The sequence below is a fragment of the Gadus chalcogrammus genome, chromosome 7 (assembly GCF_026213295.1).
Source record: "Gadus chalcogrammus isolate NIFS_2021 chromosome 7, NIFS_Gcha_1.0, whole genome shotgun sequence".
Classification (NCBI taxonomy): domain Eukaryota; kingdom Metazoa; phylum Chordata; class Actinopteri; order Gadiformes; family Gadidae; genus Gadus; species Gadus chalcogrammus.
Window position 1 is genome coordinate 2,868,453 of NC_079418.1, and position 19,747 is coordinate 2,888,199.

Below are 19,747 nucleotides of genomic sequence, written 5' to 3' on the forward strand. Positions count from 1 at the left end.
GTATCAGGTTAAATGGTTTAGTCCAGATATGTAGGGTTATTTTGGGGGGGGAGGGGCTCGAAACCTACCGATCTGCTCGCACGGCGAAATGACATCACCCTCCGCTGCATGTCACTTTGAAAAACTTTGTGTGTGTGTGTCTTAAGGCAATGGCGGAGCCATTGCGTTTGTGTCTAAGGCGCGTTTACATGGACACTTCTGATCCAATTCAATTTCTAATCGGAATAGATCTATTCTTATCATGCAATCTGAATGTACTGTATATATGGCATTTACAAAAGTGGTAAGCGTACTTGCTTATGTCTCTCGCGCACAACCTTTATGTTGGTCGGGACTTATGTGATGTATGCAAGGGATACATTATATTCTACATTATCCTGCCTATTACACGGCTCCTTACCAAAACGAAACAATATCTTCACACGGTGTGTCTTTTTACGATTACCATTCGTAGTGTTGATCAGCAGAGAAATAGTCCGCCAAAGATGTTGACGTTGCATAGCAACTAGACACGCTTGATAAGTTACTGGAATATTTGCAGAGTGATAAGAAAAACGTGAATCAGGCAAAAAATCCACTTTCCTTGACAGCGGTCTAGTTCGGTGTGCATAATAATACAGACGGACAAATTGCTAACTACTACAGCTGCTGATGCCATCTCTCTAAGTTATAAAGTAGCCGCACCCACCCCAAACCAATCAGAATAAGTGTATACATGTCGATTATAGCAGACTACACCACCTCTTCTATTCCGCATGGAATTCTATTCCGATCAGAGAATTGTATTCCAGTTGAGGCGTATATATGAAAAAAAATTATACCGATTGAGCTCTTCTTCCACTTCTAATCGATCAGAAGTGTCCATGTTAACGCAGCAATGTGGCAGAGCTATTGCATGTGTGTGTGTGTGCCTGAACGTCCTCACGCTCTGGCGTCAATGGAAATCAATGAGAGCAACTGAAAACTATGCCGTTAAGAAACTAAAACTGTGATTCTGAAAAAGTATAAAAGCTATCGAAATTTCGTTTTGATATTATTGAAGATACAATTGCATAGATTTGTTCAATGGTTTGACTGAAGGTAAACGGTTGAAAATTGAATTAGTTACAGGTTTACCAGACGGCTTCAATGAAACCAACTGAAAGTAGTAGAAGGGAGTAGATGCATTCAGCGTTACATGAAATGGTGATATTGACGATGATCAGATCGACTGTCAACGATCTCTAGGGGACGCAATCGGACGATGAAAGCTTGTAGACAATCGCCCAACCCTAATCTGTACCTTGCAGTCCTTGTCACGACCAGCTTCTCCGACCACAAGTAATGGAGCAACTAAATATCATAAAGTTGCTAATTTAACAGGAAATATTGACCTGGTTCCACTGATGTCACCATCCACTAAATGATGTCTTCTGTTTTTTTCCTCATTTAGCATCTGCTGCTGTCGAGTGCCAACCTAAATTCAAGTCTCGTTTGAAGAAGAAGTTGTGGAGTTTGGATGAGGGAATCACACAAGGAGAGCAAAGACCTCTGAATGAGATCTACACAGAGCTCTTCATCACAGAGGGAGGCAGTGGAGAGGTCATCCAGGAACATGAGGTCAGACTGATTGAAATAGCTTCCAGGAAACCAGCCAAGGAAGAAACACCAATCAAATGTGGAGACATCTTTAAACCCTTACCTGGACAAGATAAACCAGATAAACCAATCAGGACAATAATGACAACTGGAGTGGCCGGCATTGGTAAAACCGTCTTGACACAAAAGTTCACTCTGGACTGGGCGGAAGATAAAGCCAACCGTGACATAAACTTCACATTTCTCCTCACTTTCAGAGAGCTGAATTTACTGAAAAATAAAGAGTTTAGCTTGGTGGGACTTGTTCATCACTTCTTTAATGAGACCAAAGAAGCAGGAATTTGCAGATTCCACCGGTACCAAGTTGTCTTCATCTTGGATGGTCTGGATGAGTGTCGACTTCCTCTGGACTTCCAGAAAAACCGGATCTGGACTGATGTCACAGAGTCCACCTCAGTGGACGTGCTGCTGACAAACATCATCAGGGGAAACCTGCTTCCCTCCGCTCGCATCTGGATAACCACACGCCCTGCGGCAGCCAATCAGATCCCTGCTGAGTGTGTTGACAGGGTAACAGAGGTGAGGGGGTTCACCGACTCACAGAAGGAGGAGTTCTTCAGGAAGAGATTCAGAGACGAGGCAATGGCCAACACAATCATCTCCCACCTCAAGAAATCACGAAGCCTCCACATCATGTGTCACATCCCAGTCTTCTGTTGGATCACTGCTACAGTTCTGGAGGACATCTTCAAAACATCCAAGAGAGGAGAAGAGATGCCCAAGACCGTGACTCAGATGTACATCCACTTCCTGAGGGTTCAGTCCATACAGGGGGATGGGAAGTACCATGGGAGATCTGAAACAGATCCACACTGGGATTCAGAGAGCAGGGAGATCATCCTTTCTTTGGGAAAACTGGCTTTTAACCAGCTGGAGAAAGGCAACCTGATCTTCTACGAGGCAGACCTGGCAGACTGTGGCATCGACATCAAAGCATCCTCAGTGTACTCAGGAGTGTTCACCCAGATCTTTAAAGAGGAGGGTTGGTTGTACCAGGACAAGGTGTTCTGCTTTGTCCATCTGAGCATCCAGGAGTTTCTGGCTGCCCTTTATGTCTTTCTGTTCTTCAACGACACTGGTATCAATCTGCTCTCAGAAGAACCACCCACCTCTGGGAAAGATCAAATCCTCCTCCTCTACCAGAGTGCTGTGGACAAGGCCTTACAGAGTGACAACGGACAACTGGACTTGTTCCTCCGCTTCCTCCTGGGCCTCTCTCTGGAGACCAATCAGATTGTCCTACGAGGTCTGCTGGGACAGACTGGAACCAGCTCACTGACAAATACAGAAACAGTGTCTTACATCAAGGAGAAGATGAAAAGAGATCTATCTTCAGAGAGAAGCATCAATCTGTTCCACTGTCTGAATGAGCTGAACGACCGTTCTCTAGTGAAGGGGATCGAACAGTACCTGACATCAGTAAGGGTCCCCAAAAAAACTCTCTCTCCTGCTCAACTGTCAGCTCTGGCCTTCATCCTGCTGACATCAGAAGAGGAGCTGGACGTGTTTGACCTGAAGAAATACTCTGCTTCAGAGGAGGGTCTTCTGAGGCTGCTGCCAGTGGTCAAAGCCTCTAAAACATCTCTGTAGGTTCACTCGTAACAGGAATTAAAATACACACTACACAATATACATCTACTCATAACAGAATAAAGTTAAGTTATATAATAATATACAAAACATCTCTATAGGTGACCTATTGATGTTTTATGTTTTACAGTACACATAAGATAATATTCAGAACAATAGAACATATAAGTAGTTTTCATTTAAAAACATTTTCAATCTCAACTAAAGAACTATTTAACATTTTACATTGAATATATAATGAACATTTATATACCTAATTATTGAGTATTTTTTTTTAAACTAATTACATTCCTTCATTATTGAATAACTTAAAGGTTTATGTTATTTTACAGTTCCTAATATGTTTATTTTGTGTGAAGGTTGAAGGACTGTCATCTGTCAGAGAGATGCTGTGAAGCTCTGGCCTCAGTTCTCAGCTCCAACTCCTCTAGTCTGAGGGAGCTGGACCTGAGTACCAACGATCTGCAGGATTCAGGAGTGAAGCTGCTCTCTGCTGGACTGGGGAGTCCACGCTGTACACTGGAATCTCTCAGGTCAGGTTTACTGGTCAAACAATAACACGAAAAGGTTCAATATCAGAAGACATTTAACAGATTTACATCCAGAAAGGTTAGGTCATAAATACATTGTTTTCATCAGAATAACTCAACATATTTATATTTTTGTTGGCATGACAGTTTAGGTACACATTATATTCTTAGTTTGTTAATGATGGTATAATGTGTATGTTGTATAACATTATTATTCTGATTATCATGTAGTCAGAAAGTAAAGTGTGGTTTAGAGTTGTTTATTAAAGTTTAATAACAACCTATTAATAAAACTGTATGTTTAAGTGAAATATAATGATAATTTTTGCTTGATAATTTACTATCTGTGTGAAATCTTTCTCTTGATATTTTAAGATCCAGGTTATTCATATTATTTATTATTTCATATATTTAAAAAAAACTGGTTATAATTCTCCTATAATTGAATTACAGTTCCTAAAAGGTTGTGTCTATTTTGTGTGAAGGCTCAATGGCTGTCATCTGTCAGAGAGATGCTGTGAAGCTCTGGCCTCAGTTCTCAGCTCCAACTCCTCTAGTCTGAGAGAGCTGGACCTGAATACCAATGATCTGCAGGATTCAGGAGTGAAGCTGCTCTCTGCTGGACTGGGGAGTCCACGCTGTACACTGGAATCTCTCAGGTCAGTTTTACTCAAAGGTCAAACAATAACACCAAAAGGTTCAATATCAGAAGACCTTTAACAGATTTACATTCAGAAAGGTTAGGTCATAAATACATTGTTTTCATAAGAATAACTCAACATATTTATATTTTTGTTGGCATGACAGTTTAGGTACACATTATATTATTAGTTTGTTAATGATGGTATAATGTGTATGTAGTATAAGATTATTATTCTGATTATCATGTAGTCAGACAGTAAAGTGCGGTTTAGAGTTGTTTAATAAAGTTTAATAACAACGCTTGATAATTTAAGATCTGTGTGAAATCTTTGTCTTGATATTTTAAGATCAAGGTTATTCATATTATTTATCATTTCATGAATTTAAAAAAACTGGTTATAATTCTCCTATAATTTAATTACAGTTCCTAACAGCTTGTGTTTATTTTGTGTGAAGGCTCAATCGCTGTCATCTGTCAGAGAGATGCTGTGAAGCTCTGGCCTCAGTTCTCAGCTCCAACTCCTCTAGTCTGAGAGAGCTGGACCTGAGTACCAACGATCTGCAGGATTCAGGAGTGAAGCTGCTCTCTGCTGGACTGGGGAGTCCACACTGTACACTGGACACTCTCAGGTCAGTTTTAATCAATGTGCAGATACACCACAATCCATATCAGAGAACAGTTATATTGCTCAGCTGATAACTCAGTACCTGTGGTGACCACATTAATGACTTTGGTGTCATAGAAATGCTACATCTTGTTGTCTAGGTGGATATAGTTATAGATCCATATGCTTGCAAATTTTTAATGATAAAAACAAACATGAAAACAAAAATATAACGATAGTGTCTCCCGTGTACGGGACGGTGATAGTTGAGAGCAGGGTGAAATACAGGGGGTCTTGGGAGGGTCTGAGACCTCTAGTTGGACACCCCCTCAAAGCCTCAACAGCAACATTGTGGAGGGTCTATCAAAATAAATATTTGAAAATTGCAATCGTCAAACAAAATGAATTTTAAAAGCTTAATATGTCCAGTATTCATTATTGAAATTACAAAACGTTTATTCACAGATATGAATTGGTTCCAGAATAACATTGTCATATTGCTAAACCAGGCTGAAGAGATAACTCACTATTTTAAAACATTTGTAACCATTTTCAGTACATTTGGTTATATTGATAATATTTGGGTTTAACCAATAGGATGGGTTGATATAGAGACTTCAGAGTCATCTGGGAAGGGTGAGAGGTCACGAGTGAGTGGGAAAAGGAGAGAGAGGGAAGAGAAAAAGGAGGAGAGTACTTTATTCTCTGTAGAGATCGCCCAGCAAAATGATGTTTAAACATTTACTTCTTAGTTGTTTGACGGTTAAAGGAGTACGGGAGAGAGAGTATTTGGGGATGGTTTTATTTGTGTTTCTGTTTGTGTCGCGATGTTTTGGATGGAAACCTTAGTCTTCTCCACTCCCTATAATGGTACCAGGACTTTTTCTTGCACGCCTTAAGAGCGAAGAGTCTATTGTGTTGCAACACTGAGCCCAGACAGGCCTGCACCGTTTATGACAGCATATCACTGACAAAAGGCGCAAGCAAACATGACTTCCCCGGCGAACAACTTAGACGTCCGTGCGCACAAATCATTATTGTAAACACTTTAACTGCACTTGCGGTCAGCAGTTCTTTGATCGCGAGAGCAACAATAAAGCCTGTGAGGCAGGAACGATTCATTGAGCATGCACGTAAAGTGAAGCAGCACAAAACTGACACCCCTACACCCACAAATGCTGTCTTTGCTCTCTTTGTGTTTTCCTGCTTGCTCTGATATTTTTCTTCTCTCAACACAATGTACATAATATTGGAATAAAACTTCTCATACAAAACATCTAAATGCACTGATAACATGTATTACAATACAATACACAATATACTACAATAAATGTAACATTAATATAAAAATTGCTTTACAAACCTGTCGTTTTCTTTTAGAAAAGGTCATCGAATCAGGATGGCTTTTATCTCACTTTATTTGCTAAAGGTTCGGTATGGTATCTATGGAGCTAAAGGAGGGGTATTGTATATGCACGCTTGGAGATACGTTTAGCTGGTCATCTAATAGATCAGGGGTCTTCAATTAAAATTGAAAAAGGTCCAGTTGCTAAAAATTCCTTCCAAGAAAGGTCCGAACCTACCACGTCCTAATAGCCTTCTTTTGCTACAATCAACACGGCATATTACTTTATAATTTCAGATGTATTTATTTTCAATTTCCAAATAGCTTACTTTTAACCATGAAAAACTAGTAAGACAAAGTAACGCATATTAACATTTAAAGTAAACAAAACAGGTTCATTAGGCCTGCAATTCAAGTAAACATAAAAAGTGCATAAGGCCTACATGTGAAGTAAGCAGAACAGGAACACTAGGCCTACACTTCAAATGAACACAAAGTGCATTAGGCCTACATTTCAAGTAAGCAAAACAGGTACACCAGTGCCCTATACCACGAAGCTCGCTGAACATACCCAGGCTTTCTTGGGAAAACCTGGCTCGACAGAGCCACAACTCGCAATCAGTTAAATGGTACCACGAAGCTCACTTTAGATTCAATTAGTTGAACCAGGTTTTCCACTTTAGGTTCAGTGCGCGTTCGCATGAAAGGGGCGTTTTTTGCGTCATTTTTCTCACCTTTACGATAGATCTAGCAGTCTATATGCGTATAAGTGAAAATATTCTGCATATTGTCTGTAAAATAACTATGCCAAATGCAGAATTGTTAGCCATTAATCCAAATAGAATGATGATGATTTAAAAATGCATAAGCAACGTCCATCCTGCCTTATTCTATCATTTAGGGAATTCACTTTAAATACACCCTATTTAAGAAATGTATGGCATGTTTTCGACCGCTGAGAGGTAGCGGCTCTAGCGTAATGGATTGGTATAAGACCCGAACGCCAGCGACCGGGGTTCAATTTCGCCGGTCTATCATCATGCATTTTACCCCCGTAGATGTGGTGCCAGCACGGCCTTGAAAATATGGGTTCAAGTTCGAAATAAGCACAAAAATATAATTCCATAAGCTTTACCGAATAAGTATTCCATATGCATGAGAATTAGGACTTTTTAAGCTTCACATAAATTTGCATCACTTGGGAGTCAAACCCCCCGCGCAGAAATTCAAGACTGACTCGCTACCTCCACTAGCACACTGTCACGGAGACACAATGCGCAACAGTAATCATTGTCTAAATAAGGTCCAAAAGGACGATCAAATAACGAACACCCTCTGATGAGAATCTGTATCTCTCATGAAGAACCCCAATTTCGTTGTTTGCACAATGACAATAAAGTCTGAAATCTGAATATCGTCAGACAATGCCAAGGGATCGGTTCTGTCCCGTAAAACCCTGTCTCCGGAGAGACGCCTGTACGAGAAGTGCGCCGGGGTCCACGGGAACACCCACAAATGGTGACGCCATTGTCAGAGGAGGGGCTAGGAAGCTGCGCACGCCGATTTAAGTAGCCGATCTCCGGCTAGACTAAGCCAAAAAACTGCTCCCGACCAGGTTTGGTTGCGAGCATAAGTCACCATGGTGATACAGCAACGCTAAAAGAGATCGACTTTCGTGGTACAACTAACCCAGGCTTGGAGCTCAACATACCTCGCTAACCCTCTAAGCGAGCTTCGTGGTACAGGGCCCAGACCTACATTTCAAATAAACACAAAAAGAGCATTAGGCCTTCATTTCAAGTAAGCAAAACAGTGTCTCAAGTGGTGTTAGACCCAACAGGTCCTCACAGATCTCTTTCTTGTCTTGGTGAAACAATCGCACATAAACTAAAAGCTGGGCATTATCCGAAGACTCATCATTGGCTAAGGATGGGGCACTCTGAACAGCCGCATGAAGCTGTGACAGTGCGTCATCTGATAACATTTCGGATTTTCGTCGTTGCAGCTCACATTGCTTTATTTTTTCACACAATTCATCCCATTGTTTACCTTCAAGTAACGTCTCGGCAGCGGCGTTGAAGCACTCCTTCACAACAGTCGTGTCACTGAAAGTTATTTTATGTTGCCCCAAAATCCATGCAATCCATTTATCAGCGCCACGGTTTCGACACATAAAAGACACAACAAAGGTTTTGTACTGCCTTGCGGGAGAATGAACAAGTATTGGTCAGTCCATTCATCTTTAAAATGTCTGTTTTCGGGGTCAACTTTCCTTATTTTCAAGCAAGCCATTTTCTCATTCCAAATCGCTCTTCCGGCAAACAAAAAATTTGATTCACTATTTTTTGAGTGACGCTATTACGCACATGCCGTGACAGACGGAGGGAGGGGGGGAGTTCGGTGAGTGCATGATCTTCGCTCTGTGATGATCATTGCTTTTGGCTGTTTGTATGCTGTACTACAGACTATTCTGCCTTTCAATTTGTATTTCAGTGAGAATTATTTTACTAACACAATCATGCTCTGTATAGTGAAATCATTCTTATTATTTTATATTGGTCATGGGTCCAGATAGGACCGTCACTTGGTCCGGACCGGCCGTTTGGAGATACCTGTAATATATGATCTGCCTCTAAAGCGTCTGATCTGTTCTGGGTAGCTCTCCTTAGATACGGGGCAGGCGTGGCCTCTATGACGTATTTGGCCTTCTCGTATGTGTGATGGTGCTGCCATCTTGTGGCTATGTGCGGTTATTACAGCTTATATGTTTGGTCCTGCTCCCTTGTGGCTATGTGCGGATAATACAGTTTATATGCTGATTTGCGTCACAAACCCTACAAAAAAAAACTAGTAAATACTAGGCCTGCAGCGGATTCGAATTGTATCCGAATCCGTTCGGTTCGTTTACCACAGTTCGGAGCATTCTGGAGATCCGCGGATTTCGGTTTCATGAAGGCATTGCCTTATGTAGCGTATTTTGCCTACTGTAGCCTACGTCCGATACAAAAGGGTGTTTAGGACCCAGCGGAATGCATTCTCTCCAGTACTGCCCGAGCCAATGAGGTAGCTGTAGTAGGTTGTTTTCTGAAGTTCAAGCGCACGATTCCTAAATTTAAAGAAAGTAATTGATACAATTATATTCTAAATATACGGGAGATAAATACAAACGGGTGATAAGCGGGATAACGGCCTTCGAGGTCAACCGGTTCGATGGAAATAATGGACAGGTAGAGGCAACTCTGGCTTCATGCTGCGCTCGTCGCCAGAGTTCTAAGCCTCGTCGGCCGTTATCCCTTACATGTGTCAGTGCACCATGTTTTCAAATGCATTTAGGGGAACATTTATTGCACAAAAAAGCCTTGCAAGTTGTCTGATTGCAGTCAATTAACACATTGCAAATAGCCTGTGGGTCTCATTCATTTTTGTGTTTCTCCCCCAAACCCTCCGTCAAAAAAAAGTCCGCCTTTTTACTACCACGGACATGATCCTAATCCGAACCGTATCCGAAACCGAGGCCCAAAACGGTTATCTGAACCGAACCGTGGACACACTGATCCGTTTCACCCCTAGTAAATACCATACATTTTACACCCAATATACAATAACATAAGGATCTAATGTATTGACTAATATATTTTGGTTTAATTAATAAAACACAAAAAAAATCCAAAGGCGGCGGAGTTTGGTGTCAATGGTCAATGGTGTGACCCTAGGAATACCACCGTCTTCTCCACTGGCTGTTCTTCCCACCAGGAACACCTGACCATCTTGTATCGTCCACACTACCTGCCCCGTGAGTTCACGGCAATCATCACCATGGCGGTCTACATTCCCCCTCATGCTTTTACAGATATTGCCATATCTGAGTTGCAGGAGGTGATAAAGATGCAACAGTCTCGCCATCCGTCAGCTGCCTTTATCATCCTCTGGGACTTTAATAAAGCAAAGCTTTCAAAGGGTCTGCCAGAATTTAAACAACATATTAACTTTCTGACGCGCGGAGAAAACATATTAGATCACTGCTATACTATGTTTAAGGACAGTTACAGAGCTGTCTCTTTACCTGCTTTCGGGAAATGGCGGAAGTGGTTGGGAGTTACATCAATCTGCTATACTGCGAGACCATACAGGCTGTCAAAATAAAAGTCTTCCCAAATCAAAAACCATGGGCAGATGAAACTGTCAAGGCAACATTAACAGCGCAGACTTCCACCTATAATGCCGGGATCATTTCAGGTGACATGACTGAATATAAAGTTGCAGCCTATGGCCTGAGAAGGACTGTGAAAGATGCGGTCGCATCTTTCACAGTGGTCGCTGATTTCAAAATGGGTGACCCTGCAGAAGTGTGGAAGTATGATTGACTTTAAGAACAAGCCCTGCTCGTTGAGTAGCTCTGCCCCCTCTCTTCAAGATTCAAGATTCAAGATAATTTATTGTCATTTCAGCCATATACACAGTATACAGTGAAATGAAATAGCGTTTCCCAAGAACATAAGGTGCAACATAGAGCGACAATAATAACAAAAAATCAACAACAACAACAACAACAACAACAACAACAACATGCTACATATAACTGCAAACCAGTAAAGTGACTGTGTGGAATTTGTAGTGCGGGAATATAAATATACATATGACTGTGTCTGAGTAGTGCGGGAATATAAATATGAATATAATAAATATGAATATAAAGCAATAGTGCAATGGTGCATAAACCACGGGTAACAGAGATGATCAGATCTGTCCCTTAGAGTTGAGGAGTCGGATGGCCTGGGGGAAGAAGCTGTACTGTAGTCTGGTTGTGGCGGACCGGATGCTCCGGTACCTTCTGCCAGACGGAAGGGGGGAGAAGAATTTGTGTGAGGGGTGGGAGGGGTCATCCACAATGCTGGTTGCCTTGCGGATGCAGCGAGTGGTGTAAATGTCTGAGATGGAGGGGAGAGAGACGCCGATGATCTTCTCAGCTGTCCTCACTACTCGCTGCAGGTTCTTGCGGTCAAGTTTGGTGCAGTTTCCGAACCAGGCAGTGATGCAGCTACCCAGGATGCTCTCTATGGTCCCTCTGTAAAAAGTGGTGAGAATGGGGGGTGGGAGGTGGGCTTTCTTCAGCCTTCTCAGGAAGTGGAGGCGCTGCTGGGCTTTCTTAACCGTGGAGCCGGTGTTGAGGGACCAGGTTAAGCTCTCGGCCAGGTGGACACCAAGGAATTTGGTGTTCTTCACGATCTCCACCGGGGAGCCATCAACGTCCAGCGGCTCGTGGTCCCTCTGTGCTCTCCTGAAGTCAACAACAATCTCTTTGGTTTTGTCTACGTTCAGGGACAGGTTGTTGACTTTGCACCAGGTTAGCAGTTGTTTCACCTCCTCTCTGTAAGCTGACTCGTCGTTCTTTTCTATCAGACCCACCACGGTCGTATCGTCGGTGAACTTGATGATGTGATTCGAGCCGTGTAGCGCCGTGCAGTCGTGCGTCAGTAGTGTGAACAGCAGTGGACTGAGCACACAGCCTTGAGGGGCCCCTGTACTCAGAGTGGTGGTGTTGGAGGTGTTTTTCCCGATCCGGACTGTCTGGGGTCTCCCCGTCAGAAAGTCCAAGATCCAGTTGCAGAGGGAGATGTTCAGGCCCAGCAAGCCCAGCTTCGTGATCAGGTGCTGGGGGACGATTGTGTTGAATGCTGAACTGAAGTCTATGAACAGCATTCTAACATATGTGTCCTTTTTTTCCAGGTGGGTGAGTGCTAGGTGGAGGGTGGTTGAGATGGCGTCATCGGTAGAGCGGTTTGCTCGATACGCAAACTGCAGGGGGTCTAGGGTGGGAGGCAGGAGGCTCTTTATGTGCCTCAGGATCAGCCTCTCAAAGCACTTCATGATGGTAGAAGTGAGTGCTATGGGGCGGTAGTCGTTGAGGCAGGACACAGGTGACTTTTTTGGCACAGGGACAATGGTGGTAGTTTTGAAGCACGATGGGATGTTGGCACTGCTCAGGGAGATGTTGAAGATGTCCGTGAGAACATCTGCCAGCTGGTCTGCACATCCTTTGAGCACACTCCCGGGAATGTTGTCTGGGCCAGCAGCCTTACGCGGATTCACTCTGCGCAGTGACTTTTTCACCTCAGCCGTGGTCAGACGTAGCACTTGTTCGTCGGGAGAGGGAATGTTCTTCTCCGCCACCACATCATTTTTTGCTTCAAACCGGGCGTAGAACACGTTCAGCGCATCAGGCAATGAGGCATCGCTGTCACAGGCTGGTGTAGATGTCCTGTAGTTGGTGATGGCTTGGATGCCCTGCCATAGCTGCCGTGTGTCTCCACTGTCTCTGAAGTGGCCGTGGATTTTCTGAACATGTGCACGCTTAGCGTCCCTGATAGCCCGGGCCAGTATTGCCCTCGCTATGCTCAGAGCCTCCTTATCACCTGCTCTGAAGGCTATGTCTCGGGCTCTCAGCAGTGCACGTACCTCTGCAGTCATCCATGGCTTCTGGTTGGAGCGTGTGGTGATGGACTTGGTGATAGTGACGTCATCAGTGCACTTACTGATGTAACCAGTCACTGATGCTGTGTACTCCTCCAGGTCAATGAAGCCGTCGGTGGTTGCTGCTTCCCTAAACATATGCCAGTCGGTGCACTCAAAACAGTCCTGGAGGGCAGAGATGGCTCCTGCTGGCCAGGTTTTCACCTGTTTCTTGGCTGGTCTGGAGCGTCTGACGAGCGGTCTGTATGCTGGGATCAGCTTGACGGAGATGTGATCCGAGTATCCGAGGTGGGGGCGGGGCTCAGCCCGGTACGCACCAATTACGTTGGTGTAAACAAGGTCCAGCATGCTCGCCCCTCTCGTCTTGCTGATGAATTAAATACTTTTTATACACGGTTTGAGACAGACTGGGGAAAAAACAACTTGCAGATATGGCCGAGGAAATGGCAAAGGACAGGGAGACCCCATTCATTGTCACTGAGAGTGATGTGAGGAGGGTCTTCAAGGGCGTGGATGGGAAAAAGGCTGCGGGCCGGACCAGATTCCTGGGAGGGTCCTAAAATCCTGTGCAAACCAACTAGCCCCAGTGTATACAAAAATCTCTAACACATCCCTGGCCCAAGCTGACGTTCAATCTTGCTTCAAACAGTCTGCCAAAGAAAAATACCCCATCATGCATGAAGGATTAGCGTCCTGTTGCCCTGACATCAGCAGTGGTGAAATGTTTTAAGAAACTGATAAAGAATTGCATCAGTTCCTCCCTCCCCAGCTCATTTGACACCCTCCAGTTTGCGTACGTGAAAAAAGGAGCCGGGATGATTCCATTTGCAATCTCTTACACACCTCTCTGACGCACCTTGATGAGGGGAGAGGGAATTATGTGAGACTGCTGTTTATAGATTACAGCTCGGCATTCAATACCATAATTCCCTCTCGACTGATCCAGAAGATGAGGTCGCTGGGAATCAACACCGAAATATGTAACTGGGTGCTCAGCTTCCTCACTGATCGCCCCAAGGTGGTCAGAGTAGGGGGAGGTGTAATGTCAGGACCCCTGATCCTCAACACGGGTACCCCCCAGGGGTGTGTTCTGAGTCCACTGCTCTACAACATCTACACGCATGACTGCATAGCCTCCAGCAGCTCAACCTCCATCATCCAGTTTGCCGATGACACCGTGGTGCTGGGTCTCATCACTGGCAACAACGAGCAGGGTTACCTGAACCAAGTGGCAGACCTGGCACTGTGGTGTCACACCGACAACCCGGCCCTAAATATCAACAAAACTAAGGAAATGGTGCTGGATTTCCGGAGGAAGCAGGGCAGTTTTCCTACTTCCCATCAGTCCCATCATCAGTGGGGAACCTGTGGAGGGTCCCCAGTTTCAAGAACCTTGGGGTGCACCTCACTCAGGATCTCTCATGGTCTCTCCACACACAACACCTGGTTTCCAAGTCAAGGCAGCGGCTGTACTTCCTCCGGCGGCTGAGGAAGTTCAAGGTCTCCACCTCCTACTCAGCAGCTGTGGAGAGCATCCTCACAGGCTGCATATCAGCCTGGTATGGAAGCTGCACTGCACGAGACCGGGCTGCCCTGCAGAGGGCGCTGCGCTCAGCAGAGCGAACCATTAGGTTAAAACTCACCAGCCTGGAATATACATACAGCAAGAGGGTGAGGGCAAGAGCCAGGAAAATCAGGCAAGACGCCTCTCACCCAGATGCTGGCCTCTTCACCCTGCTGCAGTCAGGCAGACGCCTACGCTGCCTTAAAGCTCGGACTGAGAGACTGCGGAGGAGCTTCTTTCTGCAGGCAGTTAGACTGCTTAACTCCGGGCTATAACTGGCACTCTTGCACTTACTGCACCACTTTCTATGCAGTTTTATATTTATATAATTTTTTTATGTTTTCCTTTTTTTTAATGACTGTTTTTATAGCATCACCTCATTAAGGGATGTCTGTTTTTAAATTACTATTATCGATAATTCATTCAGGTTACGGTAATTTGCACAATAAATTACAGAGTGGTGACCGCTTTTTAATTTCACTGCATGTAAAACGTTATTTTTGCAAACATATGACCAATAAAAATTTGAATTTGAAAATATCTCTAATAAAATATTTAAATACAATTCTTTCAATAATTTCAAAAGTAAATGAGTTACTTAAACACTGTTTCTTGCTATTCATGTATTTTAAACACATGTTTTGTTAATTTTGTTTGAAGGCTGAATAACTGTCATCTGTCAGAGAGATGCTGTGAAGCTCTGGCCTCAGTTCTCAGCTCCAACTCCTCTAGTCTGAGAAAGCTGGACCTGAGTACCAATGATCTGCAGGATTCAGGAGTGAAGCTGCTCTCTGCTGGACTGGGGAGTCCACACTGTACACTGGAAACTCTCAGGTCAGTTGTCAGCCTCTTCTTCAAACTGGTTATTCTAGCTTCCAGTAAGTGCTGCTCCTGCCTGATGCATTTCTGTTGCTCTTTTCCCTGCTGACAAAACACTCCCTGGTTCTACACAATGTTATAACCTGTGAAAAAACGGTCTTAGCGTACCAAACACAGTAGACTTCTCATGACTCTAACTGAACAATATCTGATTGAGTTGTAGCTATTGAAAAAGGAGCATTTGTTTAAGATCCTGTTTCACATCCATGTGAAGGAACTTCTGCTGTCTGTGATAATGTAATCTCCCCACTTCCTCTTCCTGTTCTCAGAATCTCAGGGTGACACAGCTTTGTCTCAATAAAGTATCAATAAAGCTTTTTCTTGTCCTCCAAATGGAATGAATACGCTTTATAAATGTGGTTACTTTAGTACAAACGACTCTCAACCAGATACAATAAATGGTGTGTATTTGTGTGTGTGTGTGCGTGTGCGTGTGCGTGTGTGTGTGCGTGCGTGCGTGTGTGCATGCAGGTTGTCTGGCTGCCTGGTCACACAGGAAGGCTGTGCTTCTCTGGCCTCAGCTCTGAGCTCCAACCCCTCCCATCTGAGAGAGCTGGACCTGAGCTACAATCAACCAGGAGACTCTGGAGCTACACTGCTCTCTGCTGGACTGGAGGATCCACGCTGGAGACTGGACACTCTCAGGTATGGAGACAGGGGCGGACTGGCCATCGGGAGGTTCGGGAGATTTCCCGAACGGCCGGAAGATTTCAGGCCGAGCCGGCCGGCTGTAATTATTTTAGATTTTTTTTTTATTATTATTATTGTTATTTATTTTTATTATATATTTATGTATTGTTTTTTGTTGTAAAAGATGTAAAAATAAATTAAAAAGTTAAGTAAGCCGTGATTTCGGGTGGCCTGCTGCCGGATATTTGCTTACAGCGCGAAACTGAGCTCTTACCTGACGGTGAAACGGGGCTGATGTATTACTGTCATATTAGAGGGGGGAGCACCCCCACAGTGTATGGGGGCAAAAGCGAGCGGCCAAAGCGAGCGGCCGAACGGCCCCTCCCAACTTGGACTGCTCCGCGGTCTGTCATTTCTGATTAGCTCAGCCTGACACACGGCCGGGGCACTTACTTCTCGTTGATCTCACTGAAGTTACAGAGAAATACGAAATTGTCAAAAAGGAAAAAAGGTGGTGGAGAGGAAAAAGAATTGGGTGGCGCTCAGAAGTTGAGGTTGAAAAGGAAAAAAATGTTAGAGCAAGACGCAGCCAAATGTGCTAAATTAACCAACCTTTTCCGTGGAAAAGCCAATGTTGACGGCGACGCCCCTGTCAGCGAGACCAATGGTGAGGCGGGAACAGGACACAGCAGCATAGCTATGACAGGTGCACTAGCGAGCATATTTGGCAATATAATAATGACTTAAACTAATTATGGAAGTACCAGAGACGTCGGATAACTATTCATAATATTGTAATGATGAGGCATGAAGTAATGATTAGAGAGCGATTTATTAGATACCACCGCTAATAAACCATTGGAACGCTTCAACACCGGTTACCACAGCAACGCACAACAAACCCCGGCCCGCCCCATCTCCCAAACCACTTTCCACTATTGCCTTTAATGTATTGGCCTGCTAAATTAGAATTATTTGTTACTTGTCATTTTCATGCAGATGTAGCTCTACACCGGCAGATTCAGGGTCCAGCAGAGAGGAAGCAGAGCGAGCTCTACATCCAGATTATTTTGATGACAAGCTGTTTGTTTTCCCTAACTATAAAAATCCAACTATATAAGTTAATATCAATATATACCTGGCCAGAGACTGACAGAGCCATTTTTCTAATTTGTCAATGCAAACGTTGGTTAAAAAAAAGCTTGATTAGTGATTTATGTGAAGCAGTAACCAGCAGACAATGTGTATGTGTTTGACCATTTTTTTCCAATAAAATAATTGTATCTTGCACTATTTAGATCATTTTCAGCCTTGATTTACCTTTCTAGGCACATGCAATTTCTAATATTTTGTACATGGACAAGATTGCTTATAAAATATTTCCCAGTGATCTTCACAATATTCTAAACACATGCACATCCCAACATTGACATGCAGTTGCAATGCACATATCCACGGATAAGGACTAGTTTTTATTATTTTACACCCTGGCAAAATTCTACGCACGCTATTCCCGCGGTCTCATAAAAGGCCTCTCCATCCCAAAGTCCCGGGCCAAATTTTTGTCCCAGTCCATCCCTGTATGGAGAGGACAGCTCACCGCTCAGGGACAAAGTCTCCTACAAGGATTCAAGCCGCTACTAGATGAAGTGGTTTGAAGCGGCAGCTGTAACTCATGTTGTGTAGAACGTGATGAGACAGTTGATGATGAAGGTGAATGTTTCAATATGCTGCTCTCACTTTGTTTTCCCCCCCAGTGTGGAGCACGGTGGAGTGCGGAGGCTGAAACCAGCTCTAAAGAAGTGTAAGTGTCTGTTTGATTCATCACAAAACACACTCACTATTGAGATGGAAAGTCCATCCACACAGCAGGAGGTGACGTCCGGTCATTCACATGTGGACTTGTGTATACGTTTGTTTAGCTATGTTTCCCTGTGTTTATGTCTAGTATATTTGTTATAGGTGTGTGTACGTATGTGAACATGTCTATATATAGTATGTATGAACCAGTTCTATGGTATCAACAGTTAGTTTCCAGCCTGTATGTGAGCTCAGCTGGTTCAGTCTGTTGTTTACACAGGTGGATTTCAATGCATGTGTATCGGAACCTTTCAAAGTCTAATATCTTGAAAAGTATGTTGACTATAGCTTAAATATTCCATAGGGGCAAAGACCTCATCATGCTGAACGATTTGATGTATAATATGTGTATGTCGTGTAAATATTACGTTAGTAGATTTAGTTTATACATTTTTCTAGGCTTCAATGTTTGAATGGGATAGCCACTCACACAAACATGGGATTTACATTTATGTTTCACTTGAATGATCTTATAAACAATGTTCACAAATATTTCTAAAGCTGATGATGATGATGATGATGATGATGATCCACTGATGGTCCTGGTCCGGGTCCGGGTCCCCCCCCCCCCCACATGTCATGCTCAGGAGAACAGTACAAGTGATGATGATGATGATGATGATGATGATGAAGAATGTTTCAGCTGCTCATCATGTCTGGTTCTCCCTCAGATGCCTGTGAACTCACACTGGACCCCAACACGGCCCACAGAGACCTCTCTCTGTCTGAGGACAACAGGAAGGTGACGTGGGTTAGAGTTGAGCAGTCGTATCCGGATCACCCAGAGAGATTTGACTACTGGGACCAGGTGTTGGGTAGAGAGGCTCTGACTGGCCGCTGTTACTGGGAGGTAGAGTGGGAAGGATATGTTGATGTAGGAGTGACATACAGAGGAATCACAAGGAGAGGAGGGGGTGGCGACAGCAGGCTTGGAGAGAACAACAAGTCCTGGAGTCTTTATTGTGATGATGATGGTGGTTACTATGCCCGGTACAACGGTATAGAGACAGCCCTCCGTCTCCACGCCGCTGGCTCCACCAGAGTAGGAGTGTATCTGGACCGGCCTGCTGGCTCTCTGTCCTTCTACAGAGTGTCCCCAGGTGGAGGAGGGTCCTCAGACACACTGACACACCTCCACACCTTCTGGTCCTCCTTCACCCAGGAGGACCTCCTCCCGGGGGTGGGGGCCCCCTGGTCATCAGTGTCTCTGTGTCAGTTATAGACGCACACACACACGCACGCACGCACATGAAGGGTGCGTGAGGGGGAGCGTGGGGGGGGTTCAGGGGTAGGGCTGAAGGGGGGCCGGCGGGGCTGAGGGGGGGTGAGGGTGAGGGGGGTTATGGCCTGGTGGCTCATTGTCTCTGTGTCAGTTATTCTCTCTCTCTCTCTCTCTCTCTCTCTCTCTCTCTCTCTCTCTCTGTCTCTGTCTCTGTCTCTGTCTCCCTGTCTCTCTGTCTCTGTCTCTCATATCCTCGGTCTGAACATGATATACAATACACATGAATACGGAATACACACACACACAGACGTATAAACACACACGTATAAATACACACACACACACACACACACACACACACACACATATAAACACACACGTATAAACACACACACACACACACACACTTATAAACACACACACACACACACAAATAAACACATGTATAAACATGTCACATGTCTCTGTGTCACTCTCTCTTTTTCTTTCCCTCTCTTTTTTTGTAAAGTATAGCATGATAAACCAGAAAACTTTTAAGATCTTCCATAGTTAGATAAGCACATTTATTATTTGAAATGTATATAAAATACTGATGGTGAATGTTTGGTCTTAGGGGCTCATCTTTTTTGTCATAATCCTGATTTACAACCTGATTTAAAGCAGATTTTATGTTTTATTCATAATAACCAACAGGTCTGTGGGATAATGTTGCATTCTGTAAATTACTTTAAACTGAATCTTGATTCCTTGTGTTCTCTTGGGAAGCAAACG

General features: G+C 44.0%; 1 protein-coding gene across 3 annotated transcripts in view; it reads left to right on the top strand.

Annotated features, from left to right (window-relative positions):
• The window catches only part of LOC130386386 (NLR family CARD domain-containing protein 3-like), a 36,358-nt gene extending 17,382 nt beyond the window's left edge, over positions 1 to 18,976 (top strand). For 2 of the 3 annotated variants that reach the window (XM_056595276.1, XM_056595277.1), the window contains 8 exons: positions 1,433 to 3,224; positions 3,588 to 3,761; positions 4,244 to 4,417; positions 4,857 to 5,030; positions 15,046 to 15,219; positions 15,736 to 15,909; positions 17,652 to 17,698; positions 18,426 to 18,976. In XM_056595276.1, the coding sequence (XP_056451251.1) occupies positions 1,433 to 3,224; positions 3,588 to 3,761; positions 4,244 to 4,417; positions 4,857 to 5,030; positions 15,046 to 15,219; positions 15,736 to 15,909; positions 17,652 to 17,698; positions 18,426 to 18,976 (3,260 nt within the window). The remainder of the gene's footprint in view (positions 1 to 1,432; positions 3,225 to 3,587; positions 3,762 to 4,243; positions 4,418 to 4,856; positions 5,031 to 15,045; positions 15,220 to 15,735; positions 15,910 to 17,651; positions 17,699 to 18,425) is intronic. The other variant, XM_056595278.1, reaches the window with a different exon arrangement.
• Positions 18,977 to 19,747: the final 771 nt, after the last annotated feature.